This window comes from Pseudopipra pipra, chromosome 2 (assembly GCF_036250125.1).
Source record: "Pseudopipra pipra isolate bDixPip1 chromosome 2, bDixPip1.hap1, whole genome shotgun sequence".
NCBI classification, from domain to species: Eukaryota; Metazoa; Chordata; class Aves; order Passeriformes; family Pipridae; genus Pseudopipra; species Pseudopipra pipra.
The window spans coordinates 3,504,970-3,530,772 of NC_087550.1; the positions used below are offsets into that span (position 1 = coordinate 3,504,970).

Consider the following 25,803-nt stretch of genomic DNA (forward strand, 5'->3'; position numbering starts at 1 on the left):
CTTTGAGTGTCTTTCCACCTGAGGACTTGTCCATGTCAGTAAACTTCTGGCACCCACATGTTGTAGTAGAGAAGTTCCACAGTGGTTTTTTTTTCCCTAACCATGATAAGAACCACCACTTTTTTTCTTTTCTTGGGCTTTTTTTCAGCTTCACGTGTTTCCTCCTAGTCCTGACATTAGGCAAGGTGGTGAACAGCCTGCCTCCATCCAGCCTTTCAGTACTGCTCATAATTCAGGAGACATCTGTAACATCCAGTGCACACATTAAATCTAGCAGGGAGTCAGCAGCTTCAACTCATCTTACCTTTGATCAGCATCTTGGCCTGTATGGGGACCTTTGCTATGTCTGTTGTGTCCTTCCAATGAGGGGACATGGAAACAAGTGAACACAGATTTATACGTTGTGATAACACCTTTTCCTGCCCTCTGTTGTGGTTCCCACACCCTGCCTGAAGTTGCCATGGGAAGAGCAAAAAAAAACAACAAAAAACAAACCACCACACACAAATATCTCAAAGAAAAATAGTACAGCCCATCTTAGTTGGATGGCCAGCTAAACTCTTGCAGGTTTGTAAAGCTACCTCTCAGGAATCTCATCTAGGGTGGGTTTTTTCACCCAATCGAGAGTGATTGATGGCAATTAAGTTGTTCCTACATTAAAAAAAAAAATAATGCATTGCCACTTTCTGTAAGTAATGGCTGCAGCTGCAGCCCTTGAAATTTATTTCATCCAGCCTTTCTTCTTTAAACAATTCTGCTCTAACTTCTTTGTATTTCCCTGGCAACAGCTAGATGTGTTTAACTGGTGGCTGCTTCCCCCACTTGGCCTTTTGTCCTTCTTTTGCAAGAAAATGGCCTTATGTGTCACCTTTCATTTTCTTTTTCTCTGTTTCTGCAGTCAGCCTTCACTTGTGAGACTTTTTGTAGGACAAGAGACCACTGTGTTGTGGTAAGGCTGCTTTTGAACTGACTGTTACAGCAGGCTAAAATGCATAAGCACCTCAGCATGACACCCAGCTAAAAAGGGTGAAGTGTCACCAAAACAGAACTACAAACCATTACCTAGAGTGCCAACTGTATAAGAATATTTTATTGGATGGGGGAGCTTGGGAAATACAGGCTTATAGCATTTCTAAGAAGCCTTGTATAGTTAAGAAAATAATTTAGAACATAAATAAAGTTTAGATACATCAGGCAGTGTTTTCAACATATATAACATTAGATCACATAACACAAAAAGTACACAAATACATGCCACCACCTTTGCTGAGGGCTAATCTTCTCAACTGTATTTATCCTTCAGCCTCTGGGGAAGTCCACTTTCTGTTGATCCACGTGGTGGATCAAGTCTCCAGCTTGGCCTTTCTCTGCTGTAGTGGGTGAGCTATGCCAGTGATGAGAACAGCCTGAAGACAGCACACAGTGCAATTTCTCCCCTCTGAATTATTAAATTGAAGTTCTAAATTAAGTGGCGCATTCATCCATAAAATGATATTTTTTTTTAAAATCCAGGAGCCTGATTTCCATAGCTGAATATGCCTGTGGTCACTGTAATAAGTATCAGAGGTAATTTAATGTACACTAGAGAGGGAGCACTTAAATTGTACACGCTGCTTCTAAGAGGTCTCGAACATTAAACTCCTTTTGCTTTCTGTGGGCCTATTATCTAGACATTTTCTAAATCATCAGGTCTGTTTTATGGAAAAATAAAATGTATGTGGCCAGTACTACTCGCATGTACTCACTTAATTTCAGTCCTGGGAAAACAGTCGAAAGTACATATATGGTAAAGGGCTAATTCCAATAACAATGAGGAGGGCTGATGAGATGGCTGGATAATCTATCCCTGGTGAGTACTAGAGTCATTAACTGAGTTTTTTCAGTGCCTGTCTGATAGGTGGAGCTCTGGCACTGGTATTTTTTCCCCTAGATTATCTTTGTAGGCTGGAGGATGACAAATATGGGATTATTTTCAATTAGTGGGCTTTAAGAGTGCGGGAATGTGCAGTGCAATAAATGCTTTGTTTGGATACTTATTTCAGTGTTCTTTTTAGCTTAAAACACTGTCTCTGGTGTAAGTATGTCCACACATGGTTTTAATCAGAAAAAAAGTACAATGCAGAGAAAGCCCAATGTAATAAGTCCCTTGATAATTATTTTTTCCCCCCTCAGGTCACAAGGTCTTAAGGTAAAAGGTAAATTGTATTCCCATTTTTATAGCTAAGCCTATCCAAACCAAACTTCAAGGCACATAACAAATTAGCAAGAATTATCTTCGATAACAAATATTAAAAAAGACACTTCTGCTTGCTACCCTTTTAAGGCAGTCAAATGTTATGCTGAGACAGAGCACACAGTAGGAACAGCGTTGACACCTCTGTACTAGTAAACTTGCCCTACCATAAGTAATGACAGCAATTATGGCTTTAAATATACATTGTAGGATTTAAAATTAGGCCCTCCACAGTACACTACACCTGAAGCTGCCTAGCTTGTGAGAGAAACAAGTAGATTACTGATTTTTCTCTTTTTTTCCTTTTTTTTTTTTTTTTTTTTAACAACATAGCATTTACAATATTTACAAAAAGCAAAACAGAAATCCACATCTGTACATGGAAAAGCTTTACCGGCACTCATGGTGCTCCTTGATAATGGAACTGAAGGTGTTCTGGTGTAAACTCGTCTTCACTCTTTTTTCCCTTTGTCTTCTGTTGCAAAACCAAACTCTTACGACTTCTTTCTCGAGGTTGAGCCCCTCGGCCATCCTCATAATTTCTTGAGAAGAAGGTTTGCTTTGTTCTCCAAAGTGCCTCTCTAGGGCTTCTTTGGCAGCAATACTGGAGAAAGGGATAAAATTTCGCCTTTAGAAATTTTTCTGTGTGTTCAGGCTTTCACTGCTGGTTCAGGGGAAGGGTCAAGGGGCAGCACTGAAGGCAGTGACTTGGTTTGTTTCCTCTTTTTTACATAAAGGAAACCCACAGTTTCTATAGTTCTTTGCTGACATGAACAGCATGATGCAGAATTTCAGCACACAGTCATTAAAAGGCAAAACTAGCATGAAGTTCAGTGCAATTTCAGTGTTAACTATGAATTATTTGTGCTTCTTGATGCTGTTTAGGAGACACAACTATTAACTAGCCATAAACGGGGGCACAGGCATTGGAACAGTCTGCTCCAGTCACAGCAGGGCCGTAGGGGTTCAGCAAATGCTCATCAGTGGCATTACCTCTTTGCATCAAATCATTTGGATTTATAAATGGGAAGATCTGAGAAAAGGTGTGTGCTGTATCAAATTCTGCATCTCATCGTGTTATAGAGGGAGCACTAGAGAGTTTCTAGAAATCGCAGAGGTTCTGGCAAGGTGTTTTAGCAATCACCACACTTTCCAAAACTCTGCCTTAGCCTGTTCCTCAGAGCCAGCAGCCACGAAAGTTGAGTGGTTCGCTAAACAAAATAATTTAACACTATTATTTTTTCTTATTTTCAGATAGAATTTGCTTCTAATTTTTGTTACATAGTCTCAGAAAACACGGAGCATCAGTGACATGGTTTTGTGCCACAGGGACGCACCCAGAACAGCTTCAGCAGTAGCTGTAATTTCTTTGGACACAAGAGGGCACTTCATGCATTGTTCTGAAAGTGAGGTGAAGGTATTTCTGCCACAAAAATACACGCGGTGTCTGCTGGAGTTCTAACTTGTTTCACTGCTTCATCTGTGTTATGCCGTTGGTCTCTCATTTACAGGTCGATTTTGCAATATTTACTAGTGTTACAAAAACTACCTAATTCATAGCATGGTCTTCTGCACACACAGAATTATAGAAACATCATTATTTTTTACTGACAGCTTCTAAGGCTTTGGGCAAAGTGTATAATAAAATAATTTCCACAAATTCAAATTAAGTAGTTTTTGCTCTGGATATGACTATTCTAATTTAGTTATTGGGGCTTTTGTTTTAGCATTAGTTAACCTTCAAACATCCACTAAGGATTCGTATAAAGCCCATTTCCCTGATTAGTTTCATGTCTTTAAATTGAGGTCCTATACCTTTAAAGGAGTAATTAATATTTTCTTACTGTATGGGATTCGGTCCTGAACTTCTCAATTATCTGTGTCCTTGGCAACCTGCCATATTTGATACTCCCACTGCAGCAAGCTTACATGTAAAAGCAGGAATAATTTAAAAATAATTTAAAAATTAATAATTTAATAATTTTTAAACAATTTTTAAAATGCTTAATATGAGGACTGATTTTATCAATAGTTTTTAAAAAACACCAGACCTCAATTTTCTGGCAAATTTATATGTGTTTTTTTAGTTGTTTCAAAATGTATATGTTTATTTATTATACCAAAATAATGCAATTTATTTCAGTATAATGTAGAATCTCTCAAAATAAAAACAAGGGTGCTCTGATACCTTGCTATATAGATATAATGAAATTTTGACAGATCTGAAATAAAGTATCTTTTCATACTTGTGTTTTGAAAAAAAAGCCTTTGATTGGGAAAAATAATATCTTTGGAATAACTTGGGGTCTGATGGGTTATGCTGTTATTTTTCACGGGCATGTTTCCAAATACTGAAACTTTTAGAAGCACTAGATGCAGATATTCATGAATGGAAAATAGCACTTCAATTTTGAACAGAAGAAAAAGCATCTTAGCCAAAGTGGTTTCTAACCTGTAAAGCCCTAAATATTTATTACCTTATGGTGGTTCGGCGCTTCCTCTTCCGCTCATTCACTCCAACTTTTTCATTATATAAAGCTGTATTGAAAAAAAAGAAAGAAAAAGAAAAAAAAGAGAACAAAACCTGGTAGTTTTTCCATTCTACAGGGAATGGAAAACAAGCAGAATCATCTCCAGAAAAACAGTCAATCTTTGAAGAGAGAAGAAAGCATAAGAGAGAGGAGCATCACACATAGGATCTTTCCGTTGTGTAGGATGGTCAGTCTGTTTTACCTCCAGCTATAAATGGTTGTAAGCAAAAGTGGTGTGGCAGCAGTAAAGATGCAGAGGAGCTGTGCTTCTGTCCCTTCCTCTGACATACCTTGCTCCTCCTGCCCTTCGGGGTACAGTCTGGGGAGATGGAGCCCGTTTCCCTACTGTCTCATCCTCCTTCTTCAGAAACACAGCTTTGGCCCCCAACCCCATTTATTCATCTGCCTTGTCCACCTCACCTTCTGATGGACAAGTCTCTGCTCTCTTCTCAGAGGCCACTGCCTGCAAACATGATCTGCCACTGTCTGCAAACATGATCTGCCCCCCACCACAGCCCCTCACAAGCAATTCTTGCCGTGTGGCGACCACAACAGCAGAGCCCTGGTTTCCAGCACAGTTAAAGGGGAAGGAAGCTTTCTACACTTGGTTCAAAGGAAACTGAAGTGTGTGGCAGAATAACAACGTTTCCTACTGTTGCATACAATGCCAAATCCAAAAAAGTAGCATTAAGATCATCTTCCCTTTGTTCCCATGCCCAGTGAGTGCTGCCTGGTTGTTGTGCTTTCGCTGCCACCTCCAGGCTTGCTGCTTCCCAGCATTGCAATTCATCCAGCTCAAAAGGCTGTTCTCAAAGGCAACCACTTCCTTTAAGTCTGCCAACCTGTCCTAAAGTACTTTTTGCCCAGAGAGCCCTATGGCTCTTCCTGCAACTGGAAATTAACTGGGAAAAAGGAAGAGCATTTTAGCTTACAACAAAAAACTATACCATGTTATTCTTCTTCAGGGTTTAAAGCTCACTGCCACAGCTGAACTCAAATACTTTTCCCCATGGCCATATCTCACATGCCAGAGGTTGGAAGGAAGACTCCTTTGCTAGTGAAAAATCCCTGCTGCTAAAAGGGGTGTCCTGCAGGTCCTAATGATATACTACAGGACTGGAGCTAGCTTGCTGGGATGGGACTGAAAGAAGTTTCTCCCAGCAGTCCAAGTGATGTTTCTGCTACTCTGTACCCTCCATACATTTCAGTTTGCCCCTCCTTGCTCACCCAAAAAAAAGATAACTAAAATTTAAGACAAGGACACCTTAGCATCTAAATCTGATAAAAAAAAAGCTTTAGTCTATGGACTACACATAGTAGTCCTTGGGCATATATATGGCATTCTGGTTCAAATGCAAATCAATATTTAGATGATTTCAGTTCTCTACCTCCTACTTGTTCTGCTTCCTCCAGCCACTTGGACAGTATGGATTTCAGTTTGCAGGCGTTCTTGAAACTCAGCTGCAAGTTTTCAAACCTGCAAATGGTTGTTTGGCTGAATTCAGAGCCGTGCACAGCAGCCAGTGCTTCTCCAACGTTGGTTTGTGTGTAACCTGCCAAAAAACAAAGAGGAAAAAAAGTAACTTCGAAGCTTTCTTGAGTGCTTAGACCTTCACTTCTGACTCCTTTGGACAGTGTGTGCCTGCAGTGCCTTCAGGATGAGCTCTCAGCAGAGGTCTCTGTGGCTGACTGAGCTCTCCTCAGAAATGTGTTCAGTCTCCTGCTGGTTTCAGTGGAGCTTTACACTTCAAGATTAGGGATTTGAGAAGGATCCTGACATCCATTTTTTCTACAGATTATGCAATGATAATAAACTAATCCCTAGTGGCTCTCCTGTTATTTGTTGCAACAACTAAGTTGAAGTGGTCAGAGAAATGCTGCAGTTTCCATGCAGACACTGACTTTGTCTCAGCAGCAACCTCTTTAGTGCTCTGAGCATATATCTGCCATGTTCAGGGGGCTGGATCATTATCCTCCTTTTCTGCCTCTGCAGTAGAACAGGAAGGATCTCTTTGGACACTGAATGTCTCATGAGGCAACTTTTTACCTCTATTTTGGTTGCACTAACTCCAACTCTCTCAGTCTCAGGCACACAACCCATATTAACTTTGTCTTCCCTCGTAAAGCTCAACCTCAGATTAGTTTTCCTGTGCACATTGCATTTCTCCCATCAGAGCACTAAGCCCAGGCTCCATGTCATTTGCTTCCAGCAAAGGAAGTTTTGTTCCCTCAAAAATTCAGGATGAAGATGCAGTGACTAACAATGTGGGGCCTAGCAAGCACTTTCCATTGCCATGCCTGACAACGAATACATGACATACAGGAAAATCAACCAGATTCCAAATATTTTTAAACCCTCATCTCTTTTATTTCAGTTTAGACTGAAAAAGAAACACACCTGCTTTCTACCTGTTGAGATAGTGCATAGATACCTCTAAACACCTTCTAATTTTTTTTAGATTTATGAAACTAGTAGGATTTCCTATGATTCTAATGTAATAATTGATAATGACAAAATCACAACTCTTCAGAGTGCTCAGTATTCCCAAATGGGCTGCATCTGCACTGCTGGGTGTTATTTTTTTTCTTTCAGTACAATTCAAGCAAGGGTGAGGCTTTCACATTGCAATGTACCCCTATTTCCTACAGGTGTGAAAGACAAGGCTCAGTCTGCCTTTGTCCTCAGCTAAGATTGGCCAGTGAAAGACAAGCAGCTCACTGGAGACTCTCAAATGTGATCCATCTTGCATGAATCAGACAGCGACAAATACATCAGCTGCTGCTGTACCTGTGTCTTGGCACAAGAAAATAAATCAGAAAGAGAAGCTTCCTACTTGTGTGGAAGATTTCCAATGGCTGTCACTGGAATGACACTACAACCTCAGATGAAACTCTTTGTGAGGAAGAGGATGGGTATAAGAGGTTAGAGCATGTGCTGCCCTAAGTTGCAGATAATTTGGAGTCGTGCAGAATATTTCATGTGCTACTGAATGTAATTTATTGAACAGCAATAATTTTCTCTGCGCTTAAGACAAATAATTTAAGGGCAGGCAAGTTTGAAGTCCCTTCCTGCATACTAAGCTGCAAAAAGCTGAAGTTCATTAATTCCAATCAAGTCTTCTAGGAATGGAGAAAGTTTGGCAGTACAAGGCGAGATTAACGTTATGATCAGGCAACTGAAGAGGCCAGGCTATAAAACACTCAGAAATAATCAGACTTTCACTGGAATTTTTCAGCCTTTTGTTCGTGGGCAAAAAAAGCACATACCCAGCTTAATTCTCCGCAGCTTAAATTCGTTGGCAAATTTCTCCAGCTCCCTGATCTCAGGGGAGTCCATGTCGACGGGGTCTTCCACAGACTTGCTTTTCCTGCGGAACTCCTGCTTGAAGTCTGTGCCAGTGGGATCATCTGTGAGGAGGGACTGGTGCATGGGAGTGAAGCCGTGGCCCAGGGCACAGGAGCTGGCACTCAGGGCGTGCTCCGGGAATTTATAAAGGCAAGGGGTCAGACTACCTGAGCAGCACCAAAGAGAAAACTCAGAACAGTTATTCTCTACCACTACACAGTAAAAAACCTCCCTTCACCATCTCATAATCCTGTAATATTCATTACATAACATATGAAAGTATCTAAGAGTGAGGATCTCTTAGGGGGTACTCTCTCTTTCTTGTCCGAACTCATGAAAACCACTCAACAGCCATGACTATCTTATTATTGAGTAAACAGAAGCACTTAAATAACATAGCAAATAGTCTAAACCTAAACAAATAAAATCCAAGGTCGAAACTGGAATTAAGGGGCACATCTAGATTGACAGATCTATGTCATTTTAAGTCACCCAAAATTTGCCCGTCTCTACTTTCTGGTACAAAAAATATTTCCGTGTCAATGCCATGTGATGTATCCCATCTCAGATATGGGATACTCGGATGGGGTACTACCTTGGTTTGGCTTCAGCATAAAATTTCTTAGGGGAAAGCACAAAAGTAAAGACCTAAAGGTAAAAAAACCCTAAAAACCAAAACCCAGAACACATTCAAAATGATCCTTCTGGCTTAAAAAGAAATTACTCAAGGACAAACCAGAACTATCTTACATTACCTTTTGTTCACAAATATCAGACTTAACAAGGAGATTCGGTTAAGAGTGAAGGCTGGTTTTTCTGTAGGTATTGTACATAGAGCTAAAGAGTCTGTGACCTAAAGGAGGGGTGGGGGGAATCACTGGGGAAATATTAACCCTCCTCGGTGTATCTGGAGCAGCCAGTAAATTCCAGGCTCTCAGGACACCCTTCCCAATTTTCTAAATTACACAAAACTTCTTAGAAGAACTCAGAACTTCATTAACCTCCACTGCTTCCTCCATTTATTGGGGTTAGGGTTGTCTTCACCACCCTGAATGCTCTCACCAGTGTTGGAGGTTCTAACCCCATAGGAATTACTTTACATGCCGCACAGAAGATAACCAAAAAAAAAAAAAAAAAAAAGGAAAATATTTTCTCAAAAAAAACCCAACCAAACAAACAACAAAAACAACTTATAAGGGGAGGACTTGCTTTGCAAGGTGCTGACACTGTTTACCACGTTGGGATGGGGCATGCTGCACGTCTGTAAGATGCGAGTCTGGGAGAGACTTGCCGACAGCATCTCTGGAGTTGAAGGTTTGATGCCTAAAAAAACCAAAAAAAGTAAGGGTAAAAAGAAGAAAGGAGAAAGAATAAAGATGTGTTTATTTTGGAACGAAAGAAAATGAACTTGTGAGCAGTATACTTTGTTAAATGTCTATTAACTTTGCCAAGGGATCTGAACAATGCAAGGAATGTTTGCAACAGGCACATAAAAGCACAATGCAGTAGCAGCATTTGGACATTTGCACACCATGAAGGAAATCTACACTCTGTCCCTATGCAGATATATTCATCTAAGCTGACTAGCTTGAATATTCCTTCGTTCTTAAGTGAAATAAAATTCTGAGTTTGATTTTGGTTTATTTCCAAATCACAATTATCTTCTGGGAGTTGTGTTAATTTGGTTCATGTCATTATCTCATTGACTGCTACTTGAATGGAATAGTCATTCTCACAGAATAACAGTTCCTCTTTCTTACTGAGCCTGGCACATGCAAAAATGAGCAGGATGCTAGCATATATTCATGAGTGTAAAAATCCATGACCATCTGTCTGATCTGCCTGCAGAATTCAGATATCTTTGCCTTATGCCCCATTTTATTTTATATCTTTGGTCAGGGCTTTGTCAGCCCAGGCACTGGTAATATACAGGTATATTGGATATGTCACTCCCGGTCCCTCAAAAAGTGATTATCACCAGGGAAAATGGACATAGGTTAGCAAAAAGAGCAGCACTCTCCCAGTTATGTGGAGAGAAATAAGATACAGAGTGATTTCATGAAAGATGCAGAGGTTTTGGGGAAACTCTGGGCATTGACCCTGATTTCCTAACCCTTTTTCTAGCGCCTTAATCCAAATCCCATCTCCTTTAAACAGTAATCTTGGATTGGTCCCTCTAAAGGAAAACTGCATAAAATCAGCATACAAATAGCTCACCCAGCTGAGGGTTGCTCTCTCACCTGCCATCACCCCGTAGGTGGATGGTTGGTTTCCATAATGACAGGAGGGCACAGAGTAATGAAGTCCTGCCAAGGCGCGTCCCGGCGTTGTCGTGGCAAAGGGAACACACAGGAACAACACGAGTTTGGACCAAAGACAAAACAGATGGGACTGGTAAGAAAACATGTGAGGATTCAAGACAGAGCCTTTAAGTTCAGAGGCAGAGAGTGCCCTTGTGCAGTTTTGGTGTGCAATCAGTAAGCATTTAGCTCTGGGCCACAACCATCAGGTAACACTTCTGGAAGTCCAGACAGTTTGCCAGGTCACAGCAGGTAAACTGCCAGTATAAACAGTGAGACACTCTCTGAGCTAAGACCAGAAATTGCCATGCTGTGGTCTTGTTGCATTGCTTTTAACATATTGTATGGTTATAACTCACTTTGCATACACTGCTTAGCGAGGGGAGCACTGAACTCTTTGGAGGAGACCACTTCTTCTCCTCACACACCTTTCACACACTGTCTCATTCAGTCTTACATTTTATGTTCTCAGAAAATCACTTGCCTTCACTGTCATGCAAACCCCAGCGTGAACGAAGGCAGCAAGGAAGGCAATATTTTATGCATGCCTGAGACCTGAGTTTCCAAAGGATGCAGTTTGGGACATTTGCTTTGAGGCATCCAGAAGTCAGAATTTTTTAAGTGCCAATCCACAAAAAAAACCGTTTCATAGTGCTTTGGCAAGGAGGTAGAGAAACATGATGGTAGATTCTGGGGTCCTGTAAAAAGTTAGGCCTAAATAAACACTTTCTATCAGCAGCAAACACACAATTAATTTGCCTCTTGAGTTTTCACAGGACTATTTCAGGTCTGTGCTCAGCAATAGCCAGGGCCTGAAGAATGAGACCATTTTTTTGCTGAATGTGAAATAAGAGCTATGGCTCTTTCTCATGTATAAGTAGGAATAAAAATGCACATACTGTCCCCTCTAACAGCTGCTATAAAATATAATATTAAAAATTAATGTTCACGAACATTCAGATGTGTAAAACCACATTTTAGAGAACACACTCCAGTTGTTCAAAACAGTATAATTAATTAGGGATTAGAATCCCTCTTTTTTACAACATTAATCATGTAAATTGTAAAATGTCCTTTTTAGATACACTTATACAGATATAAAATCTACCAAGACAAACATGCTTATACTAATATAAATGCACTGAAAATAAAGACAGTGTTAATAATTCTAATGCATGTAGAACAACACAACTTTTCTGTTGAGGTAAGATCTAAGTGTTTATTGGATTTTTTTCCTATTATTACATAATCCACTGACTATTATTTTTATGCGTGAAAATATAATTTTCAACTTGCTAATAAAGACTTAAAATTAAATGGTGAGGATGATCCCATTCGGATTAAATAATAACAATTAAAATGTTGAGGATAATGCAGAACATCAGCTGAATTACATGGCATTGTATTTGAAAAGAAATATATTCACCTTTTTGTGATGAAGAATTGCTACATCCATTTTTCAAAAAATCGACATTTAAAATAAGTTGTTATTCAAAATTCTTTCACTGTTTTATTGAGCACAAATTCTCCCTATATGCTGTCACAAGAATAGCATTTTTTATTACAATATCTGAATCTATGTATGAAATCTGTAAACCTTTAGTCATTATAATTGTTACTGCTTTCGCAGGGTCATTTTTTCACGAGGTTTGACCCTGTTTTTACAAGGTCATCTGCTAGATGTGATCCTGCAATCAAAATTTCCCAGGACTGCAGGGTCATTTTGTCCTTGGGAGGCAATTACAAAATATCAAAACTTAAACCTGAAGCAGGTGAGCATTTGCTTTTGGCTGGCTGTCATCATGTACCTCTTATTACAAGCCAGACGAATCTAGAAAATACTTCTGTGATACAGATACATAAATTTGACCTCATACAAAATTTAAATTCTCCTATTCCCTACCACTCCTGCTAACCAACAGGGATATTTTGAGCCTCCTGCTTAATGTGTAAGATCCTGTTATCTATTACCAGTGATCAGTTTTCACTACTTACCTGCTTTTGCTTTTCGTTAAAATGTTTTATTACCAATGCATTTCAGGAGAAAGCTAGTTTCTTGTTAAGACTCCAAATAAAATTCTAACCTTAATGCCATTTCAAATAAATCAAACTATGCCTTCTTCTGTTCTTGAAACCTTTCCATCAACAATTCCTGCATTCCAGAATCCCACTTCTGCACTATTAAGGATGTGATAAAACTCTCTTTCTCCTTGTCTCTCTCTCAGATAGTTCAGTGATTGCATAGGCTGAGTATTTCAGTGCATATAATTGAGTTATATACACAAACATACCAAATTAAAAAATATTGTCAAGGCTTCTACTGCCAATTTTGAACATCCCACTTAAATCTTAGTCTTCATTCAGTATGCAATACGCCTTGAAAAGCAAGGTTTTTCTTTCTTTAAAGCTTCCCCAAGTGATATTTAGACCTGAGCTGTTTTAAATATATTTCCTACTTAAAGTAATTTATGTTATTTTAAATTGTGGTTATACAATAAACTTTCAATTAATTTACATGACACTTCTCATTGAAGACTATATAGTCGTAGCAACAGTGACAGTGTTTGAAGCTGTTTTAAATCAGTGCATTGGCAGCGTATTTGAGCCTAATCTCGTAACAAATTTAGGGAAAGCTGCTCATTTAGCTAAAACACAAACATTTGTGATTTTCCTCCTTCACTCATATGCAGAGTTTTGTGAAATTGCTTCTGCTTTAACATAATCCCAATCGCACGTAACACTGACAACCGAGCACTTTAAATACTGCAGAACCTGATGAACACGGATCATCCAAAAAACATCACAAAAAACCCCCGAGAGTTACTGAGAGTAAGATTATTTTGAAAAAGTACCTGTAGATACAACATTGGTGGCGTGGTTAGAGACATGCAGGCACTCTGCGGCGCTGTGGTGCATTATCAGAGGCAGGGAGGGAGCAGAGTCAGAATTCAGGGGTACAAAGGTGTCAGATGAAGTGAATGCTTGGCAACTCATACCCTCCAACAGGCAGGAGAGCCGCTTGCCCCCTGTTTTCTGACAGGACAGATCCTGCGCAATCCACGGCAGCTCAGACCCTATTCCCGGCTTTTTACCTCCATATGCATATACAGGAGGGCTCCAGAGCACAGGGGAGGTCGTGTGCAGGTATTTATACCACTAGGAAATCCCTTTATCCATTTTAATGTTCTTTTTTTTTCCAGCAATATTGCCATGCTGCCACAGAGCCTCCTTCCTTCCCACACAAACACAATACGCCTCCAATTAATGGGGGGTCGGGGGGAGGGGGGTGATGGGGGAAGAAGAGGGAAACCAGAGACACGATTTGACAGATATTTTCAATTAGGTCTTTTGTAAAGGACAATGACCAGGAAAAAAAAAATACATCTATAAAAGTATCGTAAAAGTCGGTAGCAACAGAGAAGCTTAATGCTAAATAAGTTTCCACAGTTAACACCTGCCCCCAAAATCCCATCCAGGCAATTGTCTGGAAGGCAACCTGTCTGAGAGCTCAATCAGAAGTCTGCAATAGTCAAGAACCTATAGCAAAATAATCTGAATTAACCTAATTCCCAGGGCAGTTGCACAGTGATTGTTTGTCTTAACCTACAACTGTACAAATCAGAGATGTGTAAAATGGAGCAGCTGTATCCAGGAGGGTATTTTTGAGCAGATAGCTTTACAATAGCATGATGTGCTAAATGTTTGTCTAAGATGAACTCTTGAAAGAGCCCACAGCATCACAAAAAATTCATTTATATTTCCTCTCACTAATTTATACTACCACAGCACCTACAATCTTCTCCAGAAGATCCTAAGTAAACCCAGGATCTTTTCTCAAAGTTGAGTGATTTTTTTTTTAGCAGGAGATTGGAATTACTTTGGGTTAACCTAAAAATGATGAAAATTTCTGCAGGACACCATAGTCACATATTCTGTATATATGCAATAAAGGTGGGATGTTCATTGTTTGGGGTTTTTTTTTGGTTTAGCTTGTTTTGGTTTGTTTTGGGTTTTGTGACCAAAGGTGGTTGGTCTTATTTTATGTAAGGATGATGATACTTTTTGTGTGTTTGGTATTCCTAACTGGTTCAAATGTCTGAACTAGAATTCTGAGGATACAAACTTCAGATATATTAGGTGGGAGCAATCATACATGTCATTGCACCATTTTTCATGTATTATTTCAGAAAAGAGCTGTTGCATTGAGCCATTCTGTAGAAGCCCAGTTATTATATGTACATTTGTTTTGGGGAAGGTTGTGTCTGAGACTGTTGAGAAATTTCATAAGAATTACTGCATAATGCAAATTGCACACGAGCTTTAACAGTGGTGAGGCTCTACATTCATAACCACTATCTATACATGCTCTTTTGTACAGCAAAATATAAAAAAACATAAATATAAAAAAATACAAAAAATAATTATTGCAATATTATGCAAGATACTGTCATCAAATGAACTGCCATCTGCATTCCTTTGAGCTTGGCCCAATGTAATATTAATGTCTGTGGATTCATATTAAAAATTTATTTTAATAATTTTCACCTATGAGGTCCTTTTCTCCCTCAGTAAGGAGCACGATACATCTACCAGGGGCTTCAGCCCACATCCCTACTGGGGTTTTGAAGCTATGGGAGAAAAAGAAACACTAAGAATAACTTTACAGCCCTGTCCTTGACAATTCTTTTTTCCCACATCCCAACAGGTAACAAATATATCACTGCAAACTCACGTCTCGATGCAAACTAGTTGTAGCCTGTCCCCAAATACAGGATGGAGCTCACTTCCATTTTTCATTTCCTCCTGAGGTGACACCATGCTAGCCACCACCTCAAATGAGTTTTTCATGCCATGGTTGTATTTACTGTTATGTTTTATAGTGCTGGATGACTTGGATTTCTATTTTTTTGTGTGTATTTGTGCTGTACCACCTTCTTCTCATTAAGGTAAAGACTTCACTATTTTTCATTTTGACTATGACCAAGTTTCTTTAGTCATGTCCAGTTTAAAATAAAGTTCTTTGGCACAATTTTTGAGGATTCTGAATAGCTAGACTGTTACAAATCCCAGGTATTTGACAAATTTCACGTGCATCAGGTGATGTATGAAATAAAGCTTGTTTCTAAAAAGAGTAGCACCTCTCTTAAAGCCTTGTTACAACCCTCTGCTCTGCCAAGAAGGGCACCTTGGTGGTGAAGTACTGTCACACCAGCCACACTCAGCTCTTTGGCTGGGCTTCAGATTTCCTTCCCCTGAGTGACCTGATGGCTCCCTATACTGTAATCTCATGGTCAGTTTTAAGGCTCTGCCTCACAGCAGAACAGTTGAGTGAAGGCTTCTGGCAGGAATTTCGGACCTGTGGCCGCTGGCTGAAGGAGGTCATCCCTTGTTTACACTTACAGGTGCCCTCAAAGCTTCAGTGGGAGTTTTCTGCCCTGATACACAGACCCCATTCTCCATTTGGATGGTGGTATGATGTCAGTAAATGTTACAGCAAAGCCCATCTGCTTCCTGCTGAACCCTCAGTTAAACTGGCCTTTTGAGTGGCTGTTACTTCCATAAGGAGGAATGGGGAAAATGAAGATTTTAGTGACTGAGTCCTTTTTTTACAGTCCCCTGTGGGAGAACTCTGAGCTTACATTAATGTTTTCCCTTAATTCCAATCTTTATTCCATGTTAGTAGACTGATTCTTTTCCCACTGAATCTCTTCTGATTGAATCCCTGAAGAAATACCGAAGAAAGCCTTAAAAAAACCCTTTGAGTTTTTGTTTAGACAGCATTAAGCTGTCTGTTTTCATGGCAAAAAGTTCCCTTGACATGGTTTTCTCAGCTTAGAAACAGCATTTCATTGTAGGCTCTCAGGACTGGCTGTGAGAGCCAGGGGAAACACCATCATTTTGCTCCATGGGAGCACAGCATCCCTGTTCCCAAGAGATGATCCCATGCTGATCAACAACATGGATTTCAAACCTCACCTTTGCCAAGCACTACGTAATTGCAAAGAAAATCTGGCACAATGCAGGTCTTGGCACCATCATTCATTCATTCATTCATTCCTTTTCCCAGGTCTCCAAACTCTTTTCTGGATAAACTGAAAAATACAAGGCTTGTTTAAATAAAGACCTTCCTAAAGATGGAAGTCTCTACGAGAATAATCACTATGATACTCCTACAGCTGAAATATGTCCCACTGAAACTATCACTCACATACATTTTACATGCTGTAGAGAGGTATGTGTGTGTATATATACATATATACACATGTGTAATATATATCCACATATATATATCTGTATACATATATATACACAGATACACATCTGTGTATATATCTCTCTTCCAATAATGCACCTTGGAGAACTTGTGGTTCTTTGCAAGTGAGCTTCACTTCTGCCTTCACTGCACAGCTTTTTCTATTTCCAATACTACTGCAATCTGCATCCTGTCACCTTGTACAATTTTGCATGTAAATATTTGCCTGTCACGTTTCATTTTTATTCAGAATACCAAAATTCCCAGTTTTTAAATCCATAATTTCATGGTTAGTCTGCACTGTGCTGGGTATAAGCTATAAAATAAATACAAAGGAAAACTACATTTAGATTTGTTTCTATTTTTCCACTGGCAGTCTTGCAGATACACAATAAAACAATGGGTTGCATATGATCTAGCTGCATTCCAGATTTTCAGAGTCCCAACTCTACCAGGACTTTCAGTTTTATCATTCTTCTGTGTAGGGTGTTTTTTTTAATTCGTGTTGCTGCTGGGACACTCTTCACTCCTCAGCAATCACACAAAACTGAGGAGTCTGACCTAACAGTTCTGCATCCAAGCTCTTCCTGCATGAGGCTGTGCAAAAAGAGCATCTGCAAAACATAGTTAGGGGCCATTTCACCTGCAAAGAGACTCTAAAAGATCCTTATTGGAACAGCAAGTGCACAGTTCCTCCTCTCCCCACCATCACACTCGGGCCTCAGCTCTCAAGCAGAAATACTTTGTTGTTGCTGCAAAGACTACTTTGGAAAGCTGGTCTGGGAAGGCCACAGGAATGGCCAGGATAGCACCTTAAATAGAGATGTATGGACTGCTCCTCAGTATCACAAGTGCCCTTTATTGTTTAGGGACTTGTCTTCACAGAGTGAGCAGCCCCAGCAATAGGTGGTATCAAAAGGAGCTGGAAGTGTTGAGCATCACAAAAAGACAAGTCTGAGAGAGATTTCAGTATGTCTCAGAGGGCAAGTATTACACATACCAGTATTATCACACAAAGCCAGCGACCTGGATGGAAATAAGCACTAGTGATATAATTGGAGATATAATTGTAATTTTTGCAACATTATAGTATTTTCAGTAGTTCGCTATTCCTCCAAAGATCTGCACATTTACACAATTCTTCCCTTTGTTTTTCCTATCCAGAAAGATCTTTAACTGAAATGACAATGCTCATGTTATCGAAATACCTAAAATATAGAGGGATATCACAGATTTGTGATTTACTTCCCACACTGTAAATGAAAATGACATATCTAAGTACATGTCACTGTGCAAAGGAAAACAACAAATCCTTTCTTAGGTAAGACATAAATTGATTAACTAACTGTCAGTGTATGCCACGGATAGTTTCACTCACAACTGACAGGGAAAGAGGGTGGATTAAACATTTCCAAGGAAGACACTTTCCCAGGGACCAGCAAAATGCAATTTGCTTTTAAAAACCTATAGAAAGCTTATCTGGTCTTGCTGCCAAAGTCTGGCTCACTGGAGTCTGAGTGAAAAACATGTGTAATTGCATTAGAGCAAACAATAGGCTTTAAGCCTGATTTAGACCAAGTGGGACTACTTGATAAAGACCAAAAAGAACGTAAGATTACTCGATAAAGACCAAAAAGAACGTTAAGATTACTTGTTTCTCCAAACCACCTGTCCTGAACGTTAGATCATCTCTGCGGAAAAGAGCCCCCTGGACACCCAGCACAGACATGATCTGTTATCTGCAGGGAAAGGTGGTGTTCCCACGGCTCTCAAAGAACAACCTGAGCCTCGTCTCATGAAATATGTCTAAACTTATATATTTGTTATTTAAATTTGTAGATCTCCTTATCTGTAAGTTCCGCTGCTTTGCTTTTCATGCTCCCAGTCGGACGGGTGCTTCTCGAAACAATACACACTGCAAGTGTATTAATAGAGAGAGAGACCCCTACACTTCATGGCAGTGGTCCAAGCTCATTCCAGTGTAATTCCAATGAAAAGCAGCATAGGATCAGGTTGGAAACAGTTATGACAGGGGTCAGCCAGTGGAGCTACACCAGGCATGAGTTTAGCCAAGCAGGTGGAAAAAAACCCAAGTTGCACTTAACATCTTTAAAACATTTACAAAATATTACTACTAATAATTATTTCACAATCATTAAAGGCCAGGTTTAAAACTCACGTGTTATGTTTGCCTCATTTTCAGTTAATTCAGGACCACGCAACAACACTTTTAGTAGCAAGAGTCTTTTTTTTCCCCACATTTTTTCCTCTGGAAAATCAGAACTTTTCCATACGAAGAAAGATTTTCATATAGCTGGTTATGAACTCAAATCCACACAATGCTATTTTTAACAACCTAACTTTTCAGGGAGTGCTTTTATTCCTCGCCAAATGACTTCTTTCCATTTTTCTTATGTCATTTCAAAAAGACTGTCTGTAACCCCAGGAGGATTTTATCATATGAACATGGGCTATTGCTACAGACTATTAATTCTTTCCTAGTTTTCCCTTTCATGTTACAAGATAAACATTGTTTTCCAAAGCTTTGGTAAATATTCATGTACACAGAATACAGTGTAAATTATACTGTGAATCTTGCAACTTCAACATTGCCTGACAACTTCAAAGTACTCAAATTCATTATTTGCCTGCACCTAAACTGAGTTGTCAATTATGAAATAAACTTCTGCAGTCAGAATTCATATTTCTTGACATTTTCAAATTCAAAATAGAGTCCAACTGTAAAATAACATCAGATTATTCACCCATATCATATAATATTTGTTTGCTAAAACTTAGCTAAAGCAAACAAAAAAGTCAGAGTAGTTTTGTGAGGATCAAACACTGAAAATGGCATCACCCACTAAGACACTGATTTCATAGCACTTTCTTATAAAGAGAAAAGCTCTCAGCAAGGCAAAACAATAATGGTTATATGTTTTGGGAGGTTTTTTGCCTGCTGGATAATAACATGGAATATTTGAGAAACTAGCATTTAAAAGTTCCTATAGCATAGAAATGAGTTATGTTCACCTGCACTTTAAAGGTCCCTTCACATTAACCAAAATGGAACAAAAATATACATCCCCTGCTTCTCAGTTTATACTTCCATTAGCAAAAGAGTTTTTTCCCCCAAATGCAGTTAATAAAAAAGTCATGTTTATTTAAAAACTAAGTAAATTAAAAAAAAAAAAAAAGGAAATAAAGGGAATTGACCATCTCCAGGTCTGAAACACTACTGAAATGATCCTTTACACATAACTTGAAACAATGCAAAGATGGAAGGAATTAAAAAATGAGTGTAAGAACACCAGGGCAAAAAAGTACAGCAAATTAATCAGACCTAAGAGAGACAGCTTCCCAGGGTAGATCTGTTAACCCAGATCACTGGGATCATAAAATTGTCCTAAAAAATGCTTTGGAACCACCCAGATCCACCATATGAATATTTACCAAATTAATACTGAAATTCATCAGCATTACCCATAGCCAAAGACCCCATCATCTACCCCTGCAGATCTCCTATGAATTAGTCCATTTATTATTAAAGTTGACATGATCTGTCAGAAAAGCCAGAAACTAACCAGCAGTACAAATTTTTCTCTATCCAAAGTGCAAAAATCTCCTGAACAGAACTTTGTGTTAGAAACTAGGCTTACACAACCAAGCAATTACCTTTCTTTAAAGTGTCTGTCACTTCACAGGTCTCCAAAATCAAAATTTCTTTTTAATTTCCAGAGAGGTCATTGAATACCAGCCCCACTACCTTTTGAAAGGATTTCAGAAATTTCCCTCTAACGGTCAAAAGTCCTGAAAGGATCAGAGTACATTTAAAGGCTCAAAACATTCTTCCATGGACATTTATCACAGCAAGTTGCCTTTGGCATTACAGCCTGTGCCATCTTTGAACAACATACACATTCTGTATTTTCCTGGGGAAATGGATTTTGTGATCCAGTTTAGGTCCAGCTTTTGGTGGGTCACAGCAAAGTTTCTGCTATAAGTAAGAAAATCCTCATGAGCATCTTCACATCATGTATGTGACCTCGTCTCCAAGCCTTTACAATTAACTTAGTTAGAAGGGATACCAAAGAAACTTTGGAAGGCTAGGCCCTTATTATAAGCTGTCAGCAGCTTCCCAAGATTCACAGACAGAGGTGAATGTGTGCTTCACGTGCCCAAGCCTCTCCTGAGAAGTGTGAGAGCCACATAACAAACAACAACCAAAGTAAAATTCTGTGAGACTGATTAATACTTTTGCCCATCACTCAACTTTATTGGAAACTTGGGAGAAGTGTATGGTAAAACTCACAGGAAATGTACTGAATAATGAGGAATCTTTTTTCCCCCTCCTTTCTTCTCCCTCTGGCATAACAATCACCCTCCAATATGCTCATCTTCTTCTCTCCTCTGCTCCATGCCTCCTGTCCCCACTCCTCCCTCAGTGTGTGTCACAGGAAAGAGAATCTGGATTATATGTTCCCAATTACATTTGGATATCTGGCCAACAGAACTGGGGAACACTCTTCAGCTCTAAAATTGTTCCAAGACTAAAAGTAAAATCTTCAGTTTCAACAGGTTTTGGCATAAAATAAATTAAATTAATGTATTTAAATGGAAATTTTCAGCTCTGAATAAAAATCGTTCAGAATTTCAATAACAGTATTAAGCTTCTCTCTTAATTCTCTGTGCATCTTTCACAAGCTTTCATAAATTAAATAACTTTATTTTTCAAACTATCTGAGGTTATTTTAAAAAAAAATATTCAAAGTTTTTCAATGTGCCAAATTACAAATGCTGTATGAGATAGATAGTACAGATAGAATAAACTGTGGGAGGAAAGCTTTCCAGACAAACTGCAACTTTAGACATACAATCTTTTGAAATAAATCCAGATTTGTGCTAATTTATAGGATTACAGTATGACTTAATAAGATTTACAGTAGTAAAGGTACGAGATAAAAAAGAAATCTGTGGATTTTTCTAAATGTAATTGAATCTTTCTGAGGTCTGGATTTTCATTTTTTTTAAACAACCTTAATACTTCAGATCACAACTTACTCAGATGCATTTTGCTCTTCCTTGCCAACTTAACTGTAACGTTCATACCTCCACCTGAAAATTTACCTGTATTCCTCTAGGTTCAGTCTAATGAAAATGACAGCAACAGTCAAGTAGGAAAAAAGAAACCCACAAAACAAAGCCAAAACCAGACTCCAAAATACCTGGAATTCATTAAGGTCAGACTTTGGCATCCTCACTGAGCAGTGCATTAAGCAGTAAACATTCTCAGAATACTTCAAAAACACTACTCAATGCAGGCACAGCTGACAAGAATTGGGCCAAATGGGACTTTCTAATTTGCTGAAACGATTAGTGATGAGAACTCAATTATTTTTGTATTCATGGATCTGAGTGATAAAGTAACGCCACTTTTTTTCATTATCGGTGTAAAATAAAGGTCATCAGCTGGGTACAAAGATCAAAACCTGAAAGGCACTATTGCATGAGCTCCCAGAAAATCCTAGTCATCTATATTCATACCTGAACTTTGCCTGCACACAGTGCATTGATGAATATTACTGTATCAGGCAGACAAACATCATCAGCTCAACACGGTCAGGAGTTTCGTGTTTCATTACCAAACAAAACATCTTGCCAGCAAAGTGATTTCATTAACATATTCAAACCCCTGACTGGCTCAGTCCGAAGGTCATTTAAAATTCTTTGAAACACGAGATAAAATTTTAATTCTTAAATCTCGCATAACATTTAAAATGCATTATTCTTCAGGAAAGTATCTCATAACTCTCGCTGAAAATTTAATCCACACAACTCAATTAATCATTACCAAGTGGTGTTAAAATCGCAAAGTGCACCTTCTCAGGAAAAGAATAATCATCATGGTATAGCAGCACTTTGCCTTTCAATGTCTCCTTTCATCTGAAAACCTCATTGTTGTCCCCAAAGGTATCACTTCTATCTTATGAGTGAGGAAACGATGTGTTAAGTAGCTTGCCCAAAAAAATACAAAATCAGTGGCCAGCGTAGGGATAGCAGCCAGAACTATGAATGACATTTTGATCAATGCTTCCCTTATAAAACTCTACAGCTTTTAAATGTACCCCTGTGCCATGGGGGAAAAGTCTGAAATATCTCACTAGGTTGACATAAGAACTCAAAAATTCCACTTGCACCTTCCAGGGTGCATCCAAGGGCAAAGGACCATACTTGTCCAGTCCTAAATTCAGAAGCCACTGTCTAAGATCTGAGCTGGTTCAGTCTCAATGCAAGTTGACAGCTGAGGGATCATTCTTCTCATTTCAAATATAAGTGAGAAGGGAGATGGGGCTTTCTGACTTTTTTAAAAGTGAGAATTAAAGTTATCTCATTCACATATGCACCCGCCTTAAAACATGACTCAGGTAAAAGTCAGAAAGTGGGAACCTTTCCAGAACAAAACATAACTCAAAAAATATTGACAGAGCAATTGTCATTAACAATTTGCACCAGTCTACGAGAATTACTTACTCTTCCAAAACATTTGGATATTTTCACTTCTCCCCAGGGCAAATATTTTAATGCTTCTCTTCGGAACTGCATCTGCAGCCCTTTTCACAACCTCATTGCTCTGATAACTCCCTTTAGAGTGCCCAACCACACAGAAACCATATTGAGAGGCAGGCACAACAGGGCTTTGAAATTTCCTTTTAAATCACAGCAACTGCATTTTAGTCTGACAGCATATACATGTAACATATGGCTAAAGGCTGCTTACCATACCAGCAAGCGTGCTGGCCTGAAGGAGTAAATATTTAAATTAAACACCATGCCATTTTCCAGGTGTTACAACAAAAAAGAGCAACTCAAACATGTAAGTGGGGGGGGGGGGAAGCAGAATAGGGGGAGCCCTTCTGCTTCCTTACAGAGAATCACTCCATCCTTATGAAATCCTAAGTTTAACTCAGCAGCATTTAGACCTTCAAAATCTTCCTTTCCCCCCATGCAAGGAACCTAAAAGATCCTTCCAGGCAATGTCTTTTTTCCTCGATTTGCCTGGCCACCTTGGGACTGCCTGGCATTTCAGGAGCTGGGATTTTAAGGAGGTCTCCATTAGGACACTCTCTCAAAAGATGCATTAAGTCAGGGGATTCCCACAGTATGGAGCACAATACACAAAATCTAGGGACTTTAAACATGATTTTTCTCTGTGCACTCCTTCCTGTAAGGGGAATGAGTTTGCCACAGTGAAATTCCATCATTTGCCATTGCAGCTTCCCCTGGATAGCAAGGATGGAGAAGGGAAGTAACTGAAAATCGTTCTCCACAGCTTTTACAGCATTTACCACAACCCTGCAGTGGATGAGGGGAAATAAGGAAGTTATTGCAAAGAAGACATAAGCCAGCCCTTGCAGGAACTTAAGACTTAACAAGAATAACTTTCTTTATAAGTCACTGTCAAACTCTCAGGTTTCTTTTACAAAAATAATAATTATCCATGTGTGATGCTGAATTACAAGTCAGTAATACAGAGGATTCTGTGCAGACTACACCCTCCAAAATGGTTACACACAAGGAAATCCTAACCTTTCCTAATCATGCTACCTGAACAAAGGCTGTGCAGACACAGGAGTAAAAGGAGTATCCTTATCCACATAACACAGCCTGGGAAGAGCACTAAGAGAATTCCCTTCCCCATTCTCCCTCTCTCCTTCAGATCAGTACAAATGAGCATTTTCAGAAGCAAAGGGAAAGCAAGCACAGCACCTTTGAGTTTGGTACAGCCTCAAGGTCTAACTGATAACTGTGCCATATCCCCACCACCACAAAAGACATGGCTCATCGAAAGACATGAAATTTTTTCCTTTTTCTGCTACCTTATTACTTTTCTTTGTTGTTTCCACTTGTTTTCAGGCCGTGTTCCCCCACCACCACCCCACCCCAATTTAGAACTTCCCTTTTCCAAGCTCCCTGCAACTACTCAGTTGACTCATGGTGCAAATTCACTTGCATTGGAGGGTACCACCTTTTTCTTCTCGTCCAGTAAAACTAAAAATTACAAGTTGAACAAAAATATACAATTTGTAAAAAAAAAGAGTTGTCCTATCTGAAAGAAAGCCAGCATTAGCACACTTTTTTCAGAGATTAGGTACACTCTACTCTTTTTATACTTAATTAGCAGTTAATTTGGGTGATGTATTACTGTTTCCTCAAGGAAAACAAGAAAATAACAAAAAACCCAGCACAACCCCTGTCACAAAACTGCAATAAAGGAGAAAACCACCACCATTTTCTCTGCCAGTTAGCATTTACTAGAAGCAGATCATAGTAATACCACCATGCTGCAATAACTTATATTTGACAGCAGTTTTATAAACCATAAGTTGATTTTTTCCAGAGCTTTCCTTCGGATTGCCTCAGATTGACTACATGTCTACTTTTCCCACAGGACAGAGGCTTCCTTAGATCCAAGTAGACACCAGCTTTTGAATTTCAGCCTTGTTGGAGAAGTTCAAAATACCTGGTGAACTACCTGACTGCTCATGCCTGTCTCCCTCTTTGCACCCTCCACCCCAATACAGAGCAAAAGGAACATGAAGTCATATCACTCATCTCTATTCCAGCACACAGAGAACATGACAACTTTTTAAAATGCCTGGGGGAAAAAAAAAAAAACAAACAAACCATATTTGATTTTTTTAACATTCCCATGTTGATGTGATTCACAGCTATTGTTATTTATTTCGCTGTAAGGTTTTCAAACAGATCATCAGCCAAGCAATCCAAATGATAAATTAAGTCCTCACAACAGAATTCTGCCTCTACTCTCAGTGACTCTTCTCTATTAGCCTGAAACAAATCACCTTCGAGTTCACAAAAGCTTTAAAACAGAGAAAGATAACTAAGAAATATGGTATTATAGAAAAAAAACATATGTTGCTAGCAATGCCTATAATAACCCCTCATCTCCACACGGCAAACACGGTACCTGAGCAGAAGATTTCCACAAAGCCATCTCTTAATCTTTTTCTTAATCCAACATTCAGACTCATCTTCATGTTTGCAAAACATAGCCACTTGTTCTTTTTTTTCCTCAAGCTGCAGAAAGCATGTCCATGTCATCTAAGGAATATTCTTCC

At 39.1% G+C, this 25,803-nt stretch overlaps 1 protein-coding gene across 3 annotated transcripts; it reads right to left on the minus strand.

Annotated features, from left to right (window-relative positions):
• Positions 1-1,063: 1,063 nt before the first annotated feature.
• On the minus strand, positions 1,064-25,803 carry POU1F1 (POU class 1 homeobox 1). Of its 3 annotated transcripts, none has more exons than XM_064643171.1 (7): positions 25,653-25,803; positions 10,351-10,416; positions 9,316-9,433; positions 8,032-8,273; positions 6,153-6,317; positions 4,711-4,771; positions 1,064-2,837 (listed from the first exon to the last, which is right to left on the minus strand). In XM_064643171.1, the coding sequence occupies exons 1-7, from the start codon at positions 25,720-25,722 to the stop codon at positions 2,624-2,626; spliced, it is 936 nt and encodes a 311-aa protein (XP_064499241.1). In that variant the 5' UTR covers positions 25,723-25,803; the 3' UTR covers positions 1,064-2,623. The 3 variants fall into 3 exon arrangements, with proteins under 3 accessions (XP_064499241.1, XP_064499236.1, XP_064499233.1); XM_064643166.1 differs by lacking the exon at positions 25,653-25,803 and adding an exon at positions 13,263-13,498 and having other exon boundaries at positions 8,032-8,277; positions 9,320-9,433; XM_064643163.1 differs by lacking the exon at positions 25,653-25,803 and adding an exon at positions 13,263-13,498.